Source organism: Gopherus evgoodei, chromosome 4 (genome assembly GCF_007399415.2).
Source record: "Gopherus evgoodei ecotype Sinaloan lineage chromosome 4, rGopEvg1_v1.p, whole genome shotgun sequence".
Classification (NCBI taxonomy): domain Eukaryota; kingdom Metazoa; phylum Chordata; order Testudines; family Testudinidae; genus Gopherus; species Gopherus evgoodei.
Genome location: NC_044325.1, coordinates 150,167,910 through 150,183,065, shown reverse-complemented (window position 1 = coordinate 150,183,065; position 15,156 = coordinate 150,167,910). Strand labels below are relative to the sequence as shown.

The window sequence follows — 15,156 nt, the reverse complement described above, 5'->3', positions numbered from 1 at the left end:
GCCGCGGAGAGTCAGGGTGGAGATGGGGGAGGGGGTCTAGGGGCGGGGCCTGCAGGCATGGGGGCGGGGCTCCGCGTGCGCGCGCCCCCAGCGCTGCCAGACAGCTCGGGAGCGGAGCTGGAACCGCCCCAGAGGGCCCCGTCTAGCCGAAGCCCCGCTGGGACTCTATGGTAGGAGCAGTGCGCACGCGCATGGGGCCCTTCACGGCCGGCGTGAGCCGGAAGGCGGATGGGGGGGGCGGCTTCCGGTGGGGAGGGAGGCTCCGCATGAGGTTTGTGTTGCGCAGGCGGGAAATTGACCCCCGGGGGGGTTGGTATCGGGGGCCGACGTGGGGTCGGTGTCCCGGGGAGGGGAGGGAAGTGCCGGGGCAGGGGGTCCTGGGGCAAGGAGGGGGCTGGGCTGGGCTGGGCTCTGGGGCTGGGATGAGGGGGGTGAGGGGGAGGCTGGCTCAGGGTGGGTGTGGATTGGTGCTTGGGGCAGGGCTGGGGGGTCGGTGTCTGGGGGAGGATGGGGCAGGGAGGGGGTCGGTCTCCAGGAGGGTCTGGTGTCTGGGGGAGGATGGGGCAGGGGTTCTGGGGCAGGGAGGGGGGGGTCGGTCTCCAGGAGGGTCTGGGGAGGATGGGGCGGGGGTTCTGGGGCAGGGAGGGGGGGGGTCGGTCTCCAGGAGGGTCTGGTGTCTGGGGAGGATGGGGCAGGGGTTCTGGGGCAGGGAGGGGCTCGGTCTCCAGGAGGGTCTGGGGGAGGATGGGGCGGGGGTTCTGGAGCAGGGAGGGGGGGTCGGTCTCCAGGAGGGTCTGGTGTCTGGCGGAGGATGGGGCAGGGGTTCTGGGGCAGGGAGGGGGTCGGTCTCTAGGAGGGTCTGATGTCTGGGGGAGGATGGGGCAGGGGTTCTGGAGCAGGGAGGAGGGGTCGGTCTCCAGGAGGATCTGATGTCTGGGGGAGAATGGGGCAGGGGGTTCTGGGGCAGGGAGGGGGTCAGTCTCTAGGAGGGTCTGGTGTCTGGGGAGGATGGGGCAGGGGGTTCTGGGGCAGGGAAGGGGTCGGTCTCTAGGAGGGTCTGGTGTCTGGGGAGGATGGGGCGGGGGTTCTGGGGCAGGGAGGGGGTCGGTCTCTAGGAGGGTCTGGTGTCTGGGGGAGGATGGGGCGGGGGTTCTGGGGAAGAGAGGGGGTCAGTCTGTAGGAGGGTCTGGTGTCTGGGGGAGGATGGGGCGGGGGTTCTGGGGCAGGGAGGGGGTCGGTCTCTAGGAGGGTCTGGGGGCGGGGTGAAAACAGGGGTGAGGAGGGTTCTGTCTGATCCTTCTGCTGGGGCTCAGCTTCCAGCCCCTGGATGACTGTAATGCTCTCCAGCTGCCCAGGCCTGGCTGAGTGAGGCTCACTGGGTGGGTGGGAGCCTGCCCCTGTATCTATTCTGTGGCTACCCCATGGGTTCAGTCTCTAGTGTCTCCTGAGTTGGCTGCCTGCTGGGCCTCATCCTACTAGTGGGGTCATCTCTCTCCTCTCCTCCTCAGGTGCTTCGCTGTTTTGACACTCACCCTAGCTGCAGCTTCCTCCCCTCTGTGCTACCCCGGGCATGTGGGACTCAGGAGAGGACTGAAGAACTTCTTCATCTCTGAAGAACTTCCTGACTGAACCTAGTTTCCAAAGCTCTGCCAAACCCATCGCTGGGAGACACCCCGCCAGAGTGGGCGAGGTGGGGAGGGGCCATCATGGCAGACACGCTGGAGTTCAACGAAATATACCAGGAGGTGAAGGGGTCCATGGTGAGAGATGCAGGAAACCTGGAAAGCCAATCCTTCCTGGGGGTGGGAAGCAGAGAATCTGGGAAGGTATTGTTATTGTGGCTGATGGAGTGGTGTATCTAGGGCTGAGACAAGGTGCTGAAGTGTGGTTCTGCTTTCATTACAGCTCTCAAGCTAAGTGGGGTCACAGCTGGAGTGCCACCCCAAAGTAAAACCTAGAAGCTGTAAGTGACTTGGGGGAGGAGGGTGTGCTTTTTCCCTGAGTAATTTCTGAGCCCACAGATCAAGCAGCATGCTAGGAGAGCAGGGCTGCATCATTCTGATGAGACAAAACATGGCCAGACCCCCGTAGATATTAAAGATCCAGTGACAATTTCCTGGGTGTTGGGTAGTTACTGCCAGTGTTTTGGCTGCATTCCCGCTCTGGTAGGTAACACTTGGCTGACCAAAGTTCACAGCCCGTTGGACTTCAGGGAGCAGACTCTTTGCATTTTGTTCTAAACTGTTGCATGGTATCACCAAGTGCTGTGGGAGTTGATGGGTGGCCTAGCCTGAATGGCTGAAACTTGAGAGCCTTTCAGAAAATGCAGCACAGGATTCTTTTATTCCCAGACATGAGTGTTTGCCAGTTTACAGCGAAGGTGCATGGTGCCCTGAGCTTTATGAATGAGTCGGTTCCCATGCCAAGAAATCCAAATCTTTGGCTGTTGCTTATGATGGTTACACTGAGGAATGTTGTCCCTACGTCTGTGAAACGTCCTTGATTGGGCTGTTGCTCCTAAGTGGCCAGTCAGTGCTCTAGCTAAAGCGAATAAAGGCTTGACGGTGCCCCTCTGGCTGACTTAAACTGGAGAGCTGGTGCTATGGCCCTGTGATGCATGGGGGGTAGTTGAAGTGGGAGGCGAGGGGATCTTGGAGTGAAGCTTGCATGAGGGCAAGGGAGGGTGTTTTGGGTGGGTTTAGTGGTATGTGTTAGATATGGGGTGCATGCACCCCTGTGTGGGAGAGGAGAGATGATGGGGTTTCTGTTTTACATCCATGCGGATGGGTGTTAAGTAGCCTTTTCCCTGGAAGAGGAAGAGTGTTGCTGGCTGTTGTGGGATTCTGGGTGTATTCTGTGACACCATTCCAGAGAGTCACCACTGTTGTTCTCCCCAGCGTGTGCACTTAGCTCTTGGAGCATTGTCCGTGTGCCCCCTACCAACCCCTGTCTCTCTCTGCCAGAATGATGGGCGACTGCGGCTGAGCCGCCAGGGCGTCATCTTCAAGAACAGCAAGACAGGCAAGGTGGACAACATCCAGGCCTCAGAGCTAGCGGAGGGCATCTGGCGCCGGGTGGCACTGGGGCATGGCCTCAAGCTGCTCACCAAGAATGGACACGTCTACAAGTATGACGGCTTCAGGGAATCGGTGAGACCTTTGGCCTGGCCAGCTCCGCCTTCTAGAAGCGCCCACCCCAGCCAGTGCCAGGAGTCCCAGGGGGAAGTTACGTGGGTGGGCATCCCCAACCAGCTACAAGGTGACAATTGCTGGGCAACCTCCTGGATTTGCCACTGTGGCATTAGTGCCTCAATGCAGCCCACACCCTCACAAGCCCTGGATCCCGTCTGGCTCTGTGTAAACACCTCCCTCGTCCTGCCCTAAGGATCCTGTTCTTGGCCCAAACAGTTTGCCATGAGTTTTAGCTTCAAGGCTCTCTCCTAAGAGTCTTTTTTTAATTAATTGTGTTTATTATGGTAATGCCTAAGGGTCAGCTGAGAATGGGTCCCATTGCCCTAGGCTCTGTACAGAGTAGTAGATAGTCCCTGCCCTGAAGAACTTGTAGTCTAAATAGACCAGACAGACACTGGGTCGGGAGTAGGAGTGGAACACACAAGCCCAGTGAAATATGTGATGGCAGCAAGTGTCTTGTTAGTGCCTGGTATTCTTTTCTGGTGGGTGTAGTTGGGGGGATAAGCTGAAGGGAAGCAGGGGAGAGAGTGGACCAGGTGTTGAGGGAAGTTGAGGCAAAGAGACTGTGAGCGAGGGGCAGTGTTCCCTCTAATTTTTCGCACATATGTGTGGAATGAATTTAATTATGTGCACCAATATAGGAAGTGAGGTGTGACTCATCATTTTCGTATTGGTGCACATAACAATTCCTGTGTTGGGGGTGTGGCCAAGGAGTTTGGAGTGTGGGAGGGGGCTCAGGGCTGGGGCAAAGGGTCGGGGTGCGGGCTCTGGAGTGGGAGTACGGGCTATGGGATGGCACCAGGGATGAGTGTCTCAGGGCTGGGGCAGGGTTGAGGTGGGCGGGATGAGGGTTCCAGCTGGGGGTGTGGGCTCTGGCAGGGCCATCCCTGGGGAGTGTGGGGCCTGGGACAAATCAGCCTGTATGGGGGCCCCTTAACATTTTTTATACAGGAGAAATCTGGTGTGGGGAGGGGACACCGGTGCTGCGGTGGCAAGAGGAGATGGAGAGTCACAGGGTGGCACCTATGCTAGGGGTGAGGGGGCCCCCTGTGCTAGGGGGGTCCTGCAAAAAGAAGGGCAGTGGATGGGGTCACCCTGGTGCTGGCATGTTCCATTGGCGCTAGGATGCTGGCAGTGCAAGAAAAAGAAATACAACGCGCGCTTCCTGCTGGTGAGTGCGGGCCCCACCCCTGCTGCTGGCACCAGGCCCCCTGCTACCTCCCCGGGCTGGCCTGCACCCCCTAACCCCACCCCTCCTGGGCTGGCCTATCGCCCCCTGCATGACTCATTCACACTGAAGTGTGGAGCCCGGAGCAGTTGCCCCGATTCGCCATACCCAAGGAATGGCTCTGGGGTGGGGCTGGGGATGATGGGTTTGAGGTGCTGGGGGGAGTACTCCAGCCTGCATCACCTGGGCTGGCGGGGAGTGCTGCCTCTCCCTTGGCCGTGGCAGGTCTGGGCTAGTGGGGCTGGGGGAGGAGCACCTCTACCCCAGCCGTGGCAGGTCTGTGGCTGGGCTGGGTTGGGTCCGAGGCCGTGGGAGAGGAATCTCTCCCCACCGCAGCCCTGAGCGTCTGCGCAGCGCTTAATAGGCTGCTGCATGGCCATGCAGCTGAAAGGGAAGTTAGGTGCGTGAAAGGGCTGGAACAAACAGCCCATCAGCACCAGGTAGAGAAAGTCCCGTCAAACTGCAGGGAGTTCTTTGAACATGTGAGTGTCCCTGCTTTGGCTGAGGCTGCTCCGACCAGCTGGGGTCTCTGACTGACTCCTCTGCAGTTGCCAGTTGTGTACTGGGGCGTATCCCTGCGAGAGGTTTCAGCTCCACACAAGTGTCCAGCAAAGATGCGGGGCTGGCAACTCCTGCTTGCTCTCCCTTCGCTCTGTGGTTGTAGTTTGCCTAGTGGCTGATTTTTTCCCCAGCTCAGTTGTTTCCTGGCATGTGCTTTGGGTTGCATGGGCCTAGATAGGAGAGCGCTGGAGCGCCTCGCTGCTGCTGTTTGTTAGCCGGGGGAACTATGGGGTACTAGCAGTGGCCGGGCCTCTCTGGGAGGGAAGGAGCCCTGAGGTGATCCGGGTGTGGGGAGGGAGGATCCCTGGGATCATGGCTCAGGCTGCTGGGGTATGGTCGCTTCTTATGGCCATTCTCTACTTCCCACTTAGGAGTTTGACAAGCTGTCGGAGTTCTTCAAGTCCAATTATCGCCTGGAGCTGGCAGAGAAAGATCTGTGCGTGAAGGGCTGGAACTGGGGGACCGTGAAGTTTGGAGGTGACTCTGGGGCTGTGTCTTCGCTGCTTGTGAAGCATGGGTCATGTTTACCTGCGGTAGCCTAGCCCGTGACAGTGCAGCCACGTTTCCCCTGCTGTGACACCTGTGCTGGTGCTGTATCTGGCCCTGGCAAGCAACAGAGCCAGCCCAAGGTTCATAGCGCCACAACTCCCTGTGTCATTCTGCTTGTATTCGCGGGGCAGTGGGCCTGACTTGTCTGGACGCTCATCCCCGGCCAGGTTAGCCAGCCTCCTCCTCTACCAGACACCAGAGATGGAGGGTAGTGGAGAGGCTGCAAATGGAGAACCGAGCAGAGGCAGATAGACAGTTGGCTTCGGGTCAGGGGCTGATGGGAAGGGATTGGAGGCCCTCGTGTCTCAATGGACGTGATCACCTGTGGCTTTGTCCCTTAACTGCATCTACCTCGGGGTAGCAGTACATGTTAACAGCCGCCTGCAGCTTGGGGAGTGCTGGCTTCAGCGCTGTTAGCGGCGTGTGGCTGTGTGAACACAGAGCGTGTTGGGGAAGAACCTGTGAGTGAGCTGGAGTTAAGCCTGTGGTGAAGGCCAGCTCTGGGAGATGAGGGGTGTAGAGCAGGGAGAGGAGCACAGGATGTAGGGGTCGGCGTTGGGAGTGGATGGCTAAGTGTGCAGCAGAGAGGGAGTAGCTTGTAGCTCCTTCTTCTCCTGAAGGGGGCGCTTTGTTGTGGGGGAGCTCTGAGTTGCTCTTGTCTGCCCAGCACCACCTTGTAGCTGCTCAGCCCTGTCCTTGCCATCCGGGCTGCCGGCTGCAGAAGTTGTCTGATGAGGAGGAGTGGCTGGTTGGGCGAGGTGGTCCATTGCCCTCTGCCGACCCACTGGGTTCCCCCTCCACGCAGGCCAGCTCCTGTCTTTCGACATTGGGGAGCAGCCTGTGTTCGAGATCCCACTCAGCAACGTGTCCCAGTGCACCACGGGCAAGAATGAGGTGACGCTGGAGTTCCACCAGAATGACGACGCCGAGGTGTCGCTCATGGAGGTGCGGTTCTACGTGCCACCCACGCAGGAGGATGGCGTGGACCCTGTGGAGGTGCGTTTGGGCCGAGCTGGGGGTGGAGGAGGTGGGAGTTCGTGGGCTGGGGGGAATGGGGCTGTGGCCTGTGTGAAGGGGCTGCGGGAGGAGATATGGGAGGCTGCATTCAGCTGTCTGGAATAAAGGCCCCCTGTCCTCCCCCACCCATAGGCCTTTGCCCAGAATGTGCTGTCCAAGGCAGACGTGATCCAGGCGACTGGGGATGCCATCTGCATCTTCCGGGAGCTGCAGTGCCTGACGCCACGTGGTCGCTATGACATCCGCATCTACCCCACCTTCCTGCACCTGCACGGCAAGACCTTTGACTACAAGATCCCCTACACCACCGTGTTGCGTCTCTTCTTGCTGCCCCACAAGGACCAGCGCCAGATGTTCTTTGTGGTGAGGAGAGGGACGGGGAGCTGGCAGATCTCGCACGCATGCGCGCGCACACACACACACACACACACACACGCTCTCGCTCTCGCTCTCGCTCTCTCTCTCTCTCTCTCTCTCTCTCTCTCTCTCTCTGCATTTGGGGGGGTTGGCAGATCCCACTCCAGTGTGCCTGGGAGACGGGGTAGCCAGCAGATCAAAAGGCCCAGACCATCTACTTCTGTTGGGGGCTGAGAACTAGGAGGGAGGGGACTGCCCTGTGGTACTTGAGAGGGATATTGCATGGAGGTGGGAGCTGGAATGGAGGAGATCCCTGATCTTGGGGTACTGGGATCCCTCACCTGTCCATATCTTTTGCTTCCTTTCCAGATCAGCCTGGACCCTCCGATCAAGCAGGGCCAGACGCGCTACCACTTCCTGATCCTGCTCTTCTCCAAAGACGAGGACATTTCCCTGACCCTTAACATGAATGAGTGAGTGGCCTTCCTTCCCTAGCTGGTCTGGCCCTGCCCCCAGCCCTGTACCTTGTCAGGATCCCTCTGCTCCTGCCAGCCTGGCTCTGCCCTGTGTCCAAGCCTGACCCCACTCTTCTCCCCGCTCTTGTCAGCCTGGCTCTGCCCCCCAGCAGGACCCCTCCTGCCATCCTGTCTCTATCCCCAGGCAGCCCCCCAGCCATACCCATCCTCTGCTAGCCTTGCCATGCTCCAGGCAGGATCCCTTCAATCCCATATGGACTCCAAACCTTGTCTGGCATGAGTGTCTGGCCATCCCCCTCCAGGTTCGCTCACTTCCAAGCCTCAGGAGCGGGGTCTCTTCTCCTAGGAGTAGATGTTGTTGCCCGAGGAGTATGCGTTGTCCTCCTTGGCGGCCCTCTTATCGCTGAGTGCTGAGGGCTTCCCATGCTCCTGTCTCTCTGTTGGCGTGGGAGCTCCTGGGTCATCCCATGTTGTTCGTGCTGGGCTCTCTCCTGCCTTCTGTCTTCATGCTACCATTTTCCCCGTGCTGTAGGGATGAGGTGGAGAAGCGATTCGAGGGCCGACTCACCAAGAACATGTCCGGCTCACTCTATGAGATGGTCAGTCGGGTCATGAAAGCGCTGGTGAACCGCAAGATCACCGTGCCCGGCAACTTCCAGGGGTGAGCACACGGCGGGCAGGGGAGTGGGTCATGGGGCCTTCCTCTCTAGGGGGCTCCTGTCCCAGGGCATGGGTATTGTCTAACTGAGGGGGTGGTGAAAAGGACACGGGGTCTTTTTCCTTCTAATGGGTTCAGGCTCCAATCCAGTCCCAGGGCGGGAGATTGTCTTGGGGTGGACAATCGAACATGGGCCCTTTCTTCTCTAGGTGCACCAGCTGGACTTTCTAGCTTGGGTGACAGGGAGTGGGATACAGAGCCTGTTGCTAATTTAAATGTTTAGAAATGACTGAGCTGTGAGGTCTCGTCCTTATATGACGGACTCTGATGGACATTTTTCCCTGTCCTGTGTCGGGGAGTTCCCAGTGGTGGGTGGGAGGAGAGTTGTGCCTCAGAGGGACGTCTGACAGATTCTCATCCCTTTATCCACCCCCCCCACTTGGCTGCTGTCCCCCAGGGCAGCATCTGTGCATGGGAGCTTTGCTGGTGTAACCCCCTGTCTGTCTCTTTTTCCCTCCTCCCGCTTCCCTGCATCCCTAGGCACTCGGGAGCCCAGTGTATCACGTGCTCCTACAAGGCCAGCTCGGGGCTGCTCTACCCGCTGGAGCGTGGCTTCATCTATGTGCACAAGCCCCCGGTGCACATTCGCTTCGATGAGATCTCCTTTGTCAACTTCGCCCGCGGCACTACCACCACCCGCTCCTTCGACTTCGAGATCGAGACCAAGCAGGGCACGCAGTACACCTTCAGCAGCATAGAGAGGTGAGCCTGGCCCCCCTCGCCCACTCTGGGCGCACGGTAGACCTTCAGCAGCGTAGAGAGGTGAGCCTCCCCCCCCCACCCGCTCTGGGTGCGCGGTAGACCTTCAGCAGCGTAGAGAGGTGAGCCTGCCCCCCCGCCCCCCGCCCGCTCTGGGTGCGCGGTAGACCTTCAGCAGCGTAGAGAGGTGAGCCTGCCCCCCCTCCCCCCGCCCGCTCTGGGTGCGCGGTAGACCTTCAGCAGCGTAGAGAGGTGAGCCTGGGGCCTCCCGCCCGCTCTGGGTGCGTGGTAGACCTTCAGCAGCGTAGAGAGGTGAGCCTGGGGCTTCCCGCCCGCTCTGGGTGCACGGTACACCTTCAGCAGCATAGAGAGGTGAGCCTGGGGCTCTCTGCCAGCTCTGGGCGCGCGATACACCTTCAGCAGCATAGAGGGGTGTGCCTGGGGCTCCCCGCCCGCTCTGGTGGCACGGTACACATTCAGCAGCGTAGAGAGGTGAGCCTGGGGTCCCCCCGCAAGCGGCTACTGTCTGCTCTCTCCCACCCTGTACCCATGGCTGTACTGCCTATTGCCCCATCTGTTCTCCTGGGCTGCCGCCTTCTTCCGTGTGACACAGCCCTGTCTCATGGCCTGCACTGGTATCCTGCTCCTCACTCAGCCATGGGAAGTCTTTGGCACCACAGCCTAGTGGTGCAGGGCTGCCGTTTTCCATGCCATCACCGTGCACTGCCCTCTTGCTCGCTCATGAATGGGGGAGTGTTAGACTCTGCCTCTCCGTGACCCTGTTTCCCCACTGTCACCCCCCTGCAGAGAGGAGTATGGGAAGCTGTTTGACTTTGTCAATGCCAAGAAGCTAAACATCAAGAACCGAGGCCACAAGGAGGTACCTGCAGTGGGGTGGGGCTGGGCGCTGGCTAGGTCCCCTGTCCCTTCCTGACCGGGAGCCCCATAGCCGCTGGGTGAGGGCAGGGGTTCATTCTCTCTCTCGCTGCAGATTCTGCCTCCTCACTTTCTCTTCTCTCCTTGCCCTTGTAGAAGAAAAAGGTCCGTGCGATTTCCCCTCCTCCTGGTGCAGGTCTCCTCTGAATGGCTGTGGTGCTCTCTACTAACCACAGTAACCCCGCATGAGCCATGAGAGGGAAGGGAGGGCTGTGCCCCCTTCCCCCCTGATCTCCTTGCCGAGTGGGCCCCACCTAACCCGGTTAACACCGCTCCTCTGATCCCTGCATGCAGCCTGTGCTTGGGGTGCTGAGGATCCTTTCCCAGAGTGGGGTGGGGGTGCACCCAGGAGCATGGTGGGAGTTGTAGTTCTCAGTTCTCTGCACATTTGGGGTGGGGGGGTGGCCTCTGCCCTTCCCCTCTGCTGGGGGGGAGGGTTGGAAAGTGGCACTCACGTGACCTTGCCTTGCTCCCCATGCAGTCCATGCCGCAGAGCTATGATGAATACGCTGACTCTGACGAAGACCAGCATGATGCCTACCTGGAGAGGATGAAGGAGGAGGGAAAGATCCGGGAGGAGAATGCTGATGACAGCAGTGATGAGTCTGGGGAGGAGACTGGTGAGACCTGCCCCTGTGCCTGGGGCTTCTCCCCCTGGCTGTGAGATCTGCCCCAGCTGGGGTCAGAGAGACATTCCCATACTCTTTACTCAGCCCTTTCCCCTGGGCTGTTGCTGTCCCCATCCCCCTCTCCTGCCCCGCCCCCACCCAGAGAGGAAGAATGACACCTGCATTCCCTTTCCTTCCAGATGAGTCGTTTAACCCTGGGGAGGAGGAGGACGATGTAGCAGAAGAGTGAGTAGGGGACAGGGGCTGCCTGGCATGGGCTCTCGGACTGTGACCTTGCCCTCTGGCCCATTCTTGGATGGGAACCCTACCTGCGGTGGCTGCTGGGGGCTGGACATTGTGCGTGTAGTGCCATCAGTGCTGGCCTCCCTGTGTGCTGGGGGGTGCCGTGCTGCCATGCACAGCAAGTGGCTCAGTATGGGGCACTCTGCCTTTATGGGGCCTCCAGAGCTGATGGTTCAGCCAGAGGCACTGTCACCTCTGCCAGGGCTCCAGTGCGCTAGGTGGCCTGGTGCTGCTGTCTGAGGCTTGTGTCTCCCTGACCCTTTTCACTGGCTTAAGGCCATTAGGTTCAGTGGCCAGCCATTAACTTGGGGACCTCCCTTCTGTTGACCTAAATTGCCCTGTAGCCCCAGTGGGTTCTTCTCTTCCTATCCTGAGCTGTTAAACAGCTGCTGCCTTTCCCCTCTGAGGCTGCTGCATCTCCGTGGTGGGTTGTACAAGTGTCTGAAATCGAGGGGCTGCTTACATTGTCTGGGGCAGGGACTGTCTTTCTTGCTATGTGCCTGTACAGCACCTTGCATAGCAGGGCCCTGATCCGTGACTGGTGCTATCACAATACAAATCATAGGCTCCCTGAATGAGGCAGGGTGGTTTCAGAGCAGAGGATAGGCACTAGGTTTTTGCCTCTGCTGCTTGCTGAGATTTGTGCTCTAGAGCAGTGCAACCGGCACGCCTGCCAGAAGGAACACTGCTGCCAGCCACAGAAATCATCCGGGCTGAGGGGACTGCCTAATGGGGAAGAGATCTTTGTAGCACGGAGCAGTAATAACTGGGTGGATATTGTGCGGCTCTGTGAATCCCGGACCTTGGAGGACCAGGAATCTGGGGGTGCCACTCAGAGCATGGTGGGAGCAAATGGCAACAGGGAGAACTCTGGCAAAGATTTCCCGCCACCAAGATCTGCTGGGTTGTGGGGTGGTGTCCCAGATCCACAGTGTCTAGTCCATGCCCATCCTATAACCAGTTCCTTGGGAGTGACCCCCGTGTGGGTCCTTGGGGCCTAACACACTACAGGGGCAGGCCCATGGCCTCTAGGACTCCCAAACTGGGCCTTGGGGCCCCAGTAATCCCTCTCTCTCTCTCTGTGGCTCCCTGCAGCAAATCCATCCAAGCCAGACCCCTGCAGGACGTTTGTATCATCCCTGTTCGAGGCGCTGTGCTGTCAGGGGTATCTGCAGCGAGAGCAGCAGCCTTCCCAGACACGGGGGAACATTAACCGCCTGGCCCACGGGATCGGAAAGGCCTTGTGTTCACACAGAGAGGCAAAGCTAGAGCCATAGTCCAGCCTGGCCAGTGCCGCTGCAATTAGCCAGCCAAGCTGTTATGGTCTCTATCCATCTGGCTCCTTGTCAGCTCCGAGGCCTGGCCACTGGCCTCCTTTCCCCTTTGTTCTCCCTCTGGGGCCTTTGTGCTGCTTCTCGGCTGAGGGCTGGGGGAACGTCTCCTTCCTCCTGGCTAATGGCTGCTAGGAGTGAACAGCCTAGCCATTGGGGTTCCTGCCCTCTTGCTGGATGCTTCGTTGATGTGGGTTGGTTTTCACCAGTCCTTTGCTGACCCTTCTTCCATCCCAGCCAGCCATGGACTCTTGCTCTTAGAGCAGATTTAGCCTTTTTGCACCCCTGCATAGCAGTGCAAAGTATAGAGGGAAACTGAGGCGTGAAATGAGGTTCATAACAATGTGACAACATTCTCTCTTGGTCCCAGGTGGGGTCCTGGGTCAGGAATGGGGAACCCGTCGCCTGGGAGGTGGCCCAGAGGAGCGGGCCTGTGCTGTGCCCCATCCTCTGCTCAGAGGGGCTCACATCTCTCCAGCTGGGATGTCTGTGCTTAGCACTGCCACTCAGGTTCTGCTGCCAGGAGGTCTGGGGTGACACCCAGGGATGGGAGCAGTTGGTGTAGGGACGAGCTGGCTCTGCCTCTTGTACCCTGCCCAGAGTGCTTGGTGGTGCCCCTTGCCACCCTGTTTTAAGGGACAGGTGAGGAGGCCTTTCCTGTTGCCATGCCCAAGCCATACTAGGAATGCCCTAACCCTTCCAGCCAGCACCCCGGAGCAATCTGCCCATGCTAGGCCTGATCTGTTCTGACCTCGCTGAGCTGGGGCTGCCAGCCCTGGGAGCAGTGGTGTTTGGTGCAGGGGGTGGCTGATGCCAGGCTCCTATTCCCTCCTGCAGGTTCGACAGCGAAGTCTCTGCCAGTAGTGATGGTGGCAGTGACCGTGAGGAGAAGAGGAAGCCTGCCAAGAAAGCCAAGATTGTCAAGGAGCGCAAGCCCCGCAAGAAGTCGTCAGAGGTGAGAGCTCTGCCCTGGCAGAGGGGGCTGCATGGGTCCTGACTGCTGGCTCTGAGGAGTGGGATCCTCTACCGCCAGCATGCAGGCCAACCCTGTGGGGAGATTGAGCCTTCGGGAGCTCTGCTCAGGGGGCTGATGAGGCCACGAGTGAGTGTCCTCTGTGATGGGGAACTGTCCTGAGGGTCCCGCTGCTCCCCAGCTCAGGACACTAAGCAGCCTCCAACTGGGGGTGAGTGACTCCCCCTCCATGCCACGGAGCTCTTCAGTCCTGTACCACTCCCCCAATCCCAGTCTCACCTCACAGCCTCCCTGCATTCCTGCCCCGCTGGCTCCGTTGGGCTCCTTGGCTCTAGTTCCCTTGTCTTAGTCTTGTGCTGCCTGGGCCCCGTGAGTGTGTCTGGCTGCTGGGGGGAAGGGCTGGGGTATGGAAGGCCCCGCCCTAGCGTTAATGGGGAGCACAAGGGGCCTTTGCCATGGGAGCCAGAGCCTCTGGCCCGAGGAACTGTAGAGCTACGTCTTGATGGATCCCCTGCTTGTTCAGTGTTTGCACCTGCCACCTCCTCTTGCCAGAGTAAGAAAGGGAAAGACCCCAATGCCCCGAAGAGGCCCATGTCTGCCTACATGCTGTGGCTGAACGCCAGCCGCGAGAAGATCAAATCAGACCACCCCGGCATCAGCATCACCGACCTGTCCAAGAAGGCTGGGGAGCTCTGGAAGAGCATGTCCAAGGAGAAGAAAGAGGTGGCCTTGAGTTGGGGGCGTGGCATGTTGTAACTGTTGGTGGTGTGGGTGTTTGGGGGAGGGGGCTGTGTCTGGGGATGATAGGGGTAGTGTTGGGTGTAGGCCTGTGTGGGGAATTATTGGGGAACCAAATGAAAGAGGTCTTGGAAGCCAACCCAACATGGGGCAGGGGCTGTGTCTTGTTCAGGGACGGGATGGGCATGGGCATGGGCATCTGTTTTTGGTGGGCTGGCAAAGCATGCTGGGGGTAGCTTTGTATCTGATGGGGCTCAGAAGTGAAACTGAGGCAGGGGGGCAGATGAGCAAGGAGGGGCATCACCAGCTCTGTGCTCTGGTGGCAGGAGTGGGATCGCAAGGCGGAAGATGCCAAGAGGGACTACGAGAAGGCCATGAAGGAGTACAGCGAGGGGGGCAAATCGGAGAGCTCCAAGAAGTAAGTTGGCTGGGCTGCTGGGGACACTGGGGTGGGTGACGAAGGGCCGTGGCCCCGTCTCCCCGGAGGGTAGGCAGCGAGATGACGGGGAAAGGTGTGGCCTATGTAGAGTGCGAGGGGTGGAGGATTGTCCGTTTCCTGCCAGGCCTGTGGCACCTCCACTAATGCAGCAGGGGCTTGGGATGACCCTGTGATTGCTTGCTGTCCCCCATCCTGCACAGAGAGAGATCCAAGAAGAAGCAGCAGCAGCAGCAGGGGAAGGGGAAAGCAGAGAGGAAAGCGGCACCGTCCAAGGCCCTAGCCAAGTCCCCCGCCAAGCAACTGGGCGAGAGCTTCAAGAGCAAGGAGTTTGTCTCCAGTGAGGAGAGCTCTGGTGACAACAAGAAGGAGGTAGGTGCGGGTGGGGCAGGAGGGGTGCCTGCCCCAGTCAGCAGCTGTGGCTGTATGTGGTCTCCTGTTAACACATTTCCCCTCCCCCCACAGGACTCGGAGGAGGAGGAAATCGCCAGCACGCCCCCCAGCTTGGAAGACTCAGCATCTGGCTCGGATTAGAGCAACCCCTCCCCCTCCCTTTAGCCCTGCCCCTTTCCAGACTGCACAGGTCATAGGTCACTGAGTTGAGGCCTAGACGCCTCCCCAATGCCCCCACATCCCTTCTGCCAGGGGCATGGGCTGGAGGGGTGACGCGGCTGCTCTGCTGGCTAGAACCTGCCCTACTTCCGGACCTTCCCTGCCCCCTCCTCCCTTGTGGAATTGCAGGACCTGTGCTGAACTCTGGAGAAAGACAGAGGGTGCTAGAGAACGGGGAGGAGGCGCACCCCTCCTTTCTCTCCATGCTGTGGGAGCCCCCCGTGTCCTATCAGGAAGCCCTCCCAGCAAATGGGAGCGTGGGGGTGGCCCGCAGGCCCGACGGGGGAGCTAGCTGGCTGGGGGAGGGTTCCATCCCTTGACCTGTAGTTGGACTCTGTCGGTGTTTTTTATGTTCTGTTTATTTTTGTATTTCTGATCTGTTCACATGGCAATTGAATGGAATAAAATCCAAGTGACTTTGGA

General features: G+C 59.4%; 1 protein-coding gene across 3 annotated transcripts; it reads left to right on the top strand.

The window, feature by feature from the left end:
* Nucleotides 1–170: 170 nt before the first annotated feature.
* Nucleotides 171–15,156, top strand: SSRP1 (structure specific recognition protein 1). Of its 3 annotated transcripts, none has more exons than XM_030561834.1 (17): nucleotides 171–271; nucleotides 1,509–1,760; nucleotides 2,964–3,149; nucleotides 5,352–5,457; nucleotides 6,335–6,525; nucleotides 6,679–6,909; nucleotides 7,273–7,376; nucleotides 7,912–8,040; nucleotides 8,578–8,799; nucleotides 9,604–9,676; nucleotides 10,214–10,352; nucleotides 10,541–10,586; nucleotides 12,812–12,929; nucleotides 13,500–13,670; nucleotides 14,012–14,103; nucleotides 14,325–14,493; nucleotides 14,587–15,156. In XM_030561834.1, exons 2-17 carry the CDS (start codon nucleotides 1,707–1,709, stop codon nucleotides 14,653–14,655), a joined length of 2,100 nt encoding a protein of 699 aa, XP_030417694.1. In that variant the 5' UTR covers nucleotides 171–271; nucleotides 1,509–1,706; the 3' UTR covers nucleotides 14,656–15,156. The 3 variants fall into 3 exon arrangements, with proteins under 3 accessions (XP_030417694.1, XP_030417691.1, XP_030417692.1); XM_030561831.1 differs by having other exon boundaries at nucleotides 1,509–1,826; XM_030561832.1 differs by lacking the exon at nucleotides 171–271 and adding an exon at nucleotides 313–333 and having other exon boundaries at nucleotides 1,509–1,826.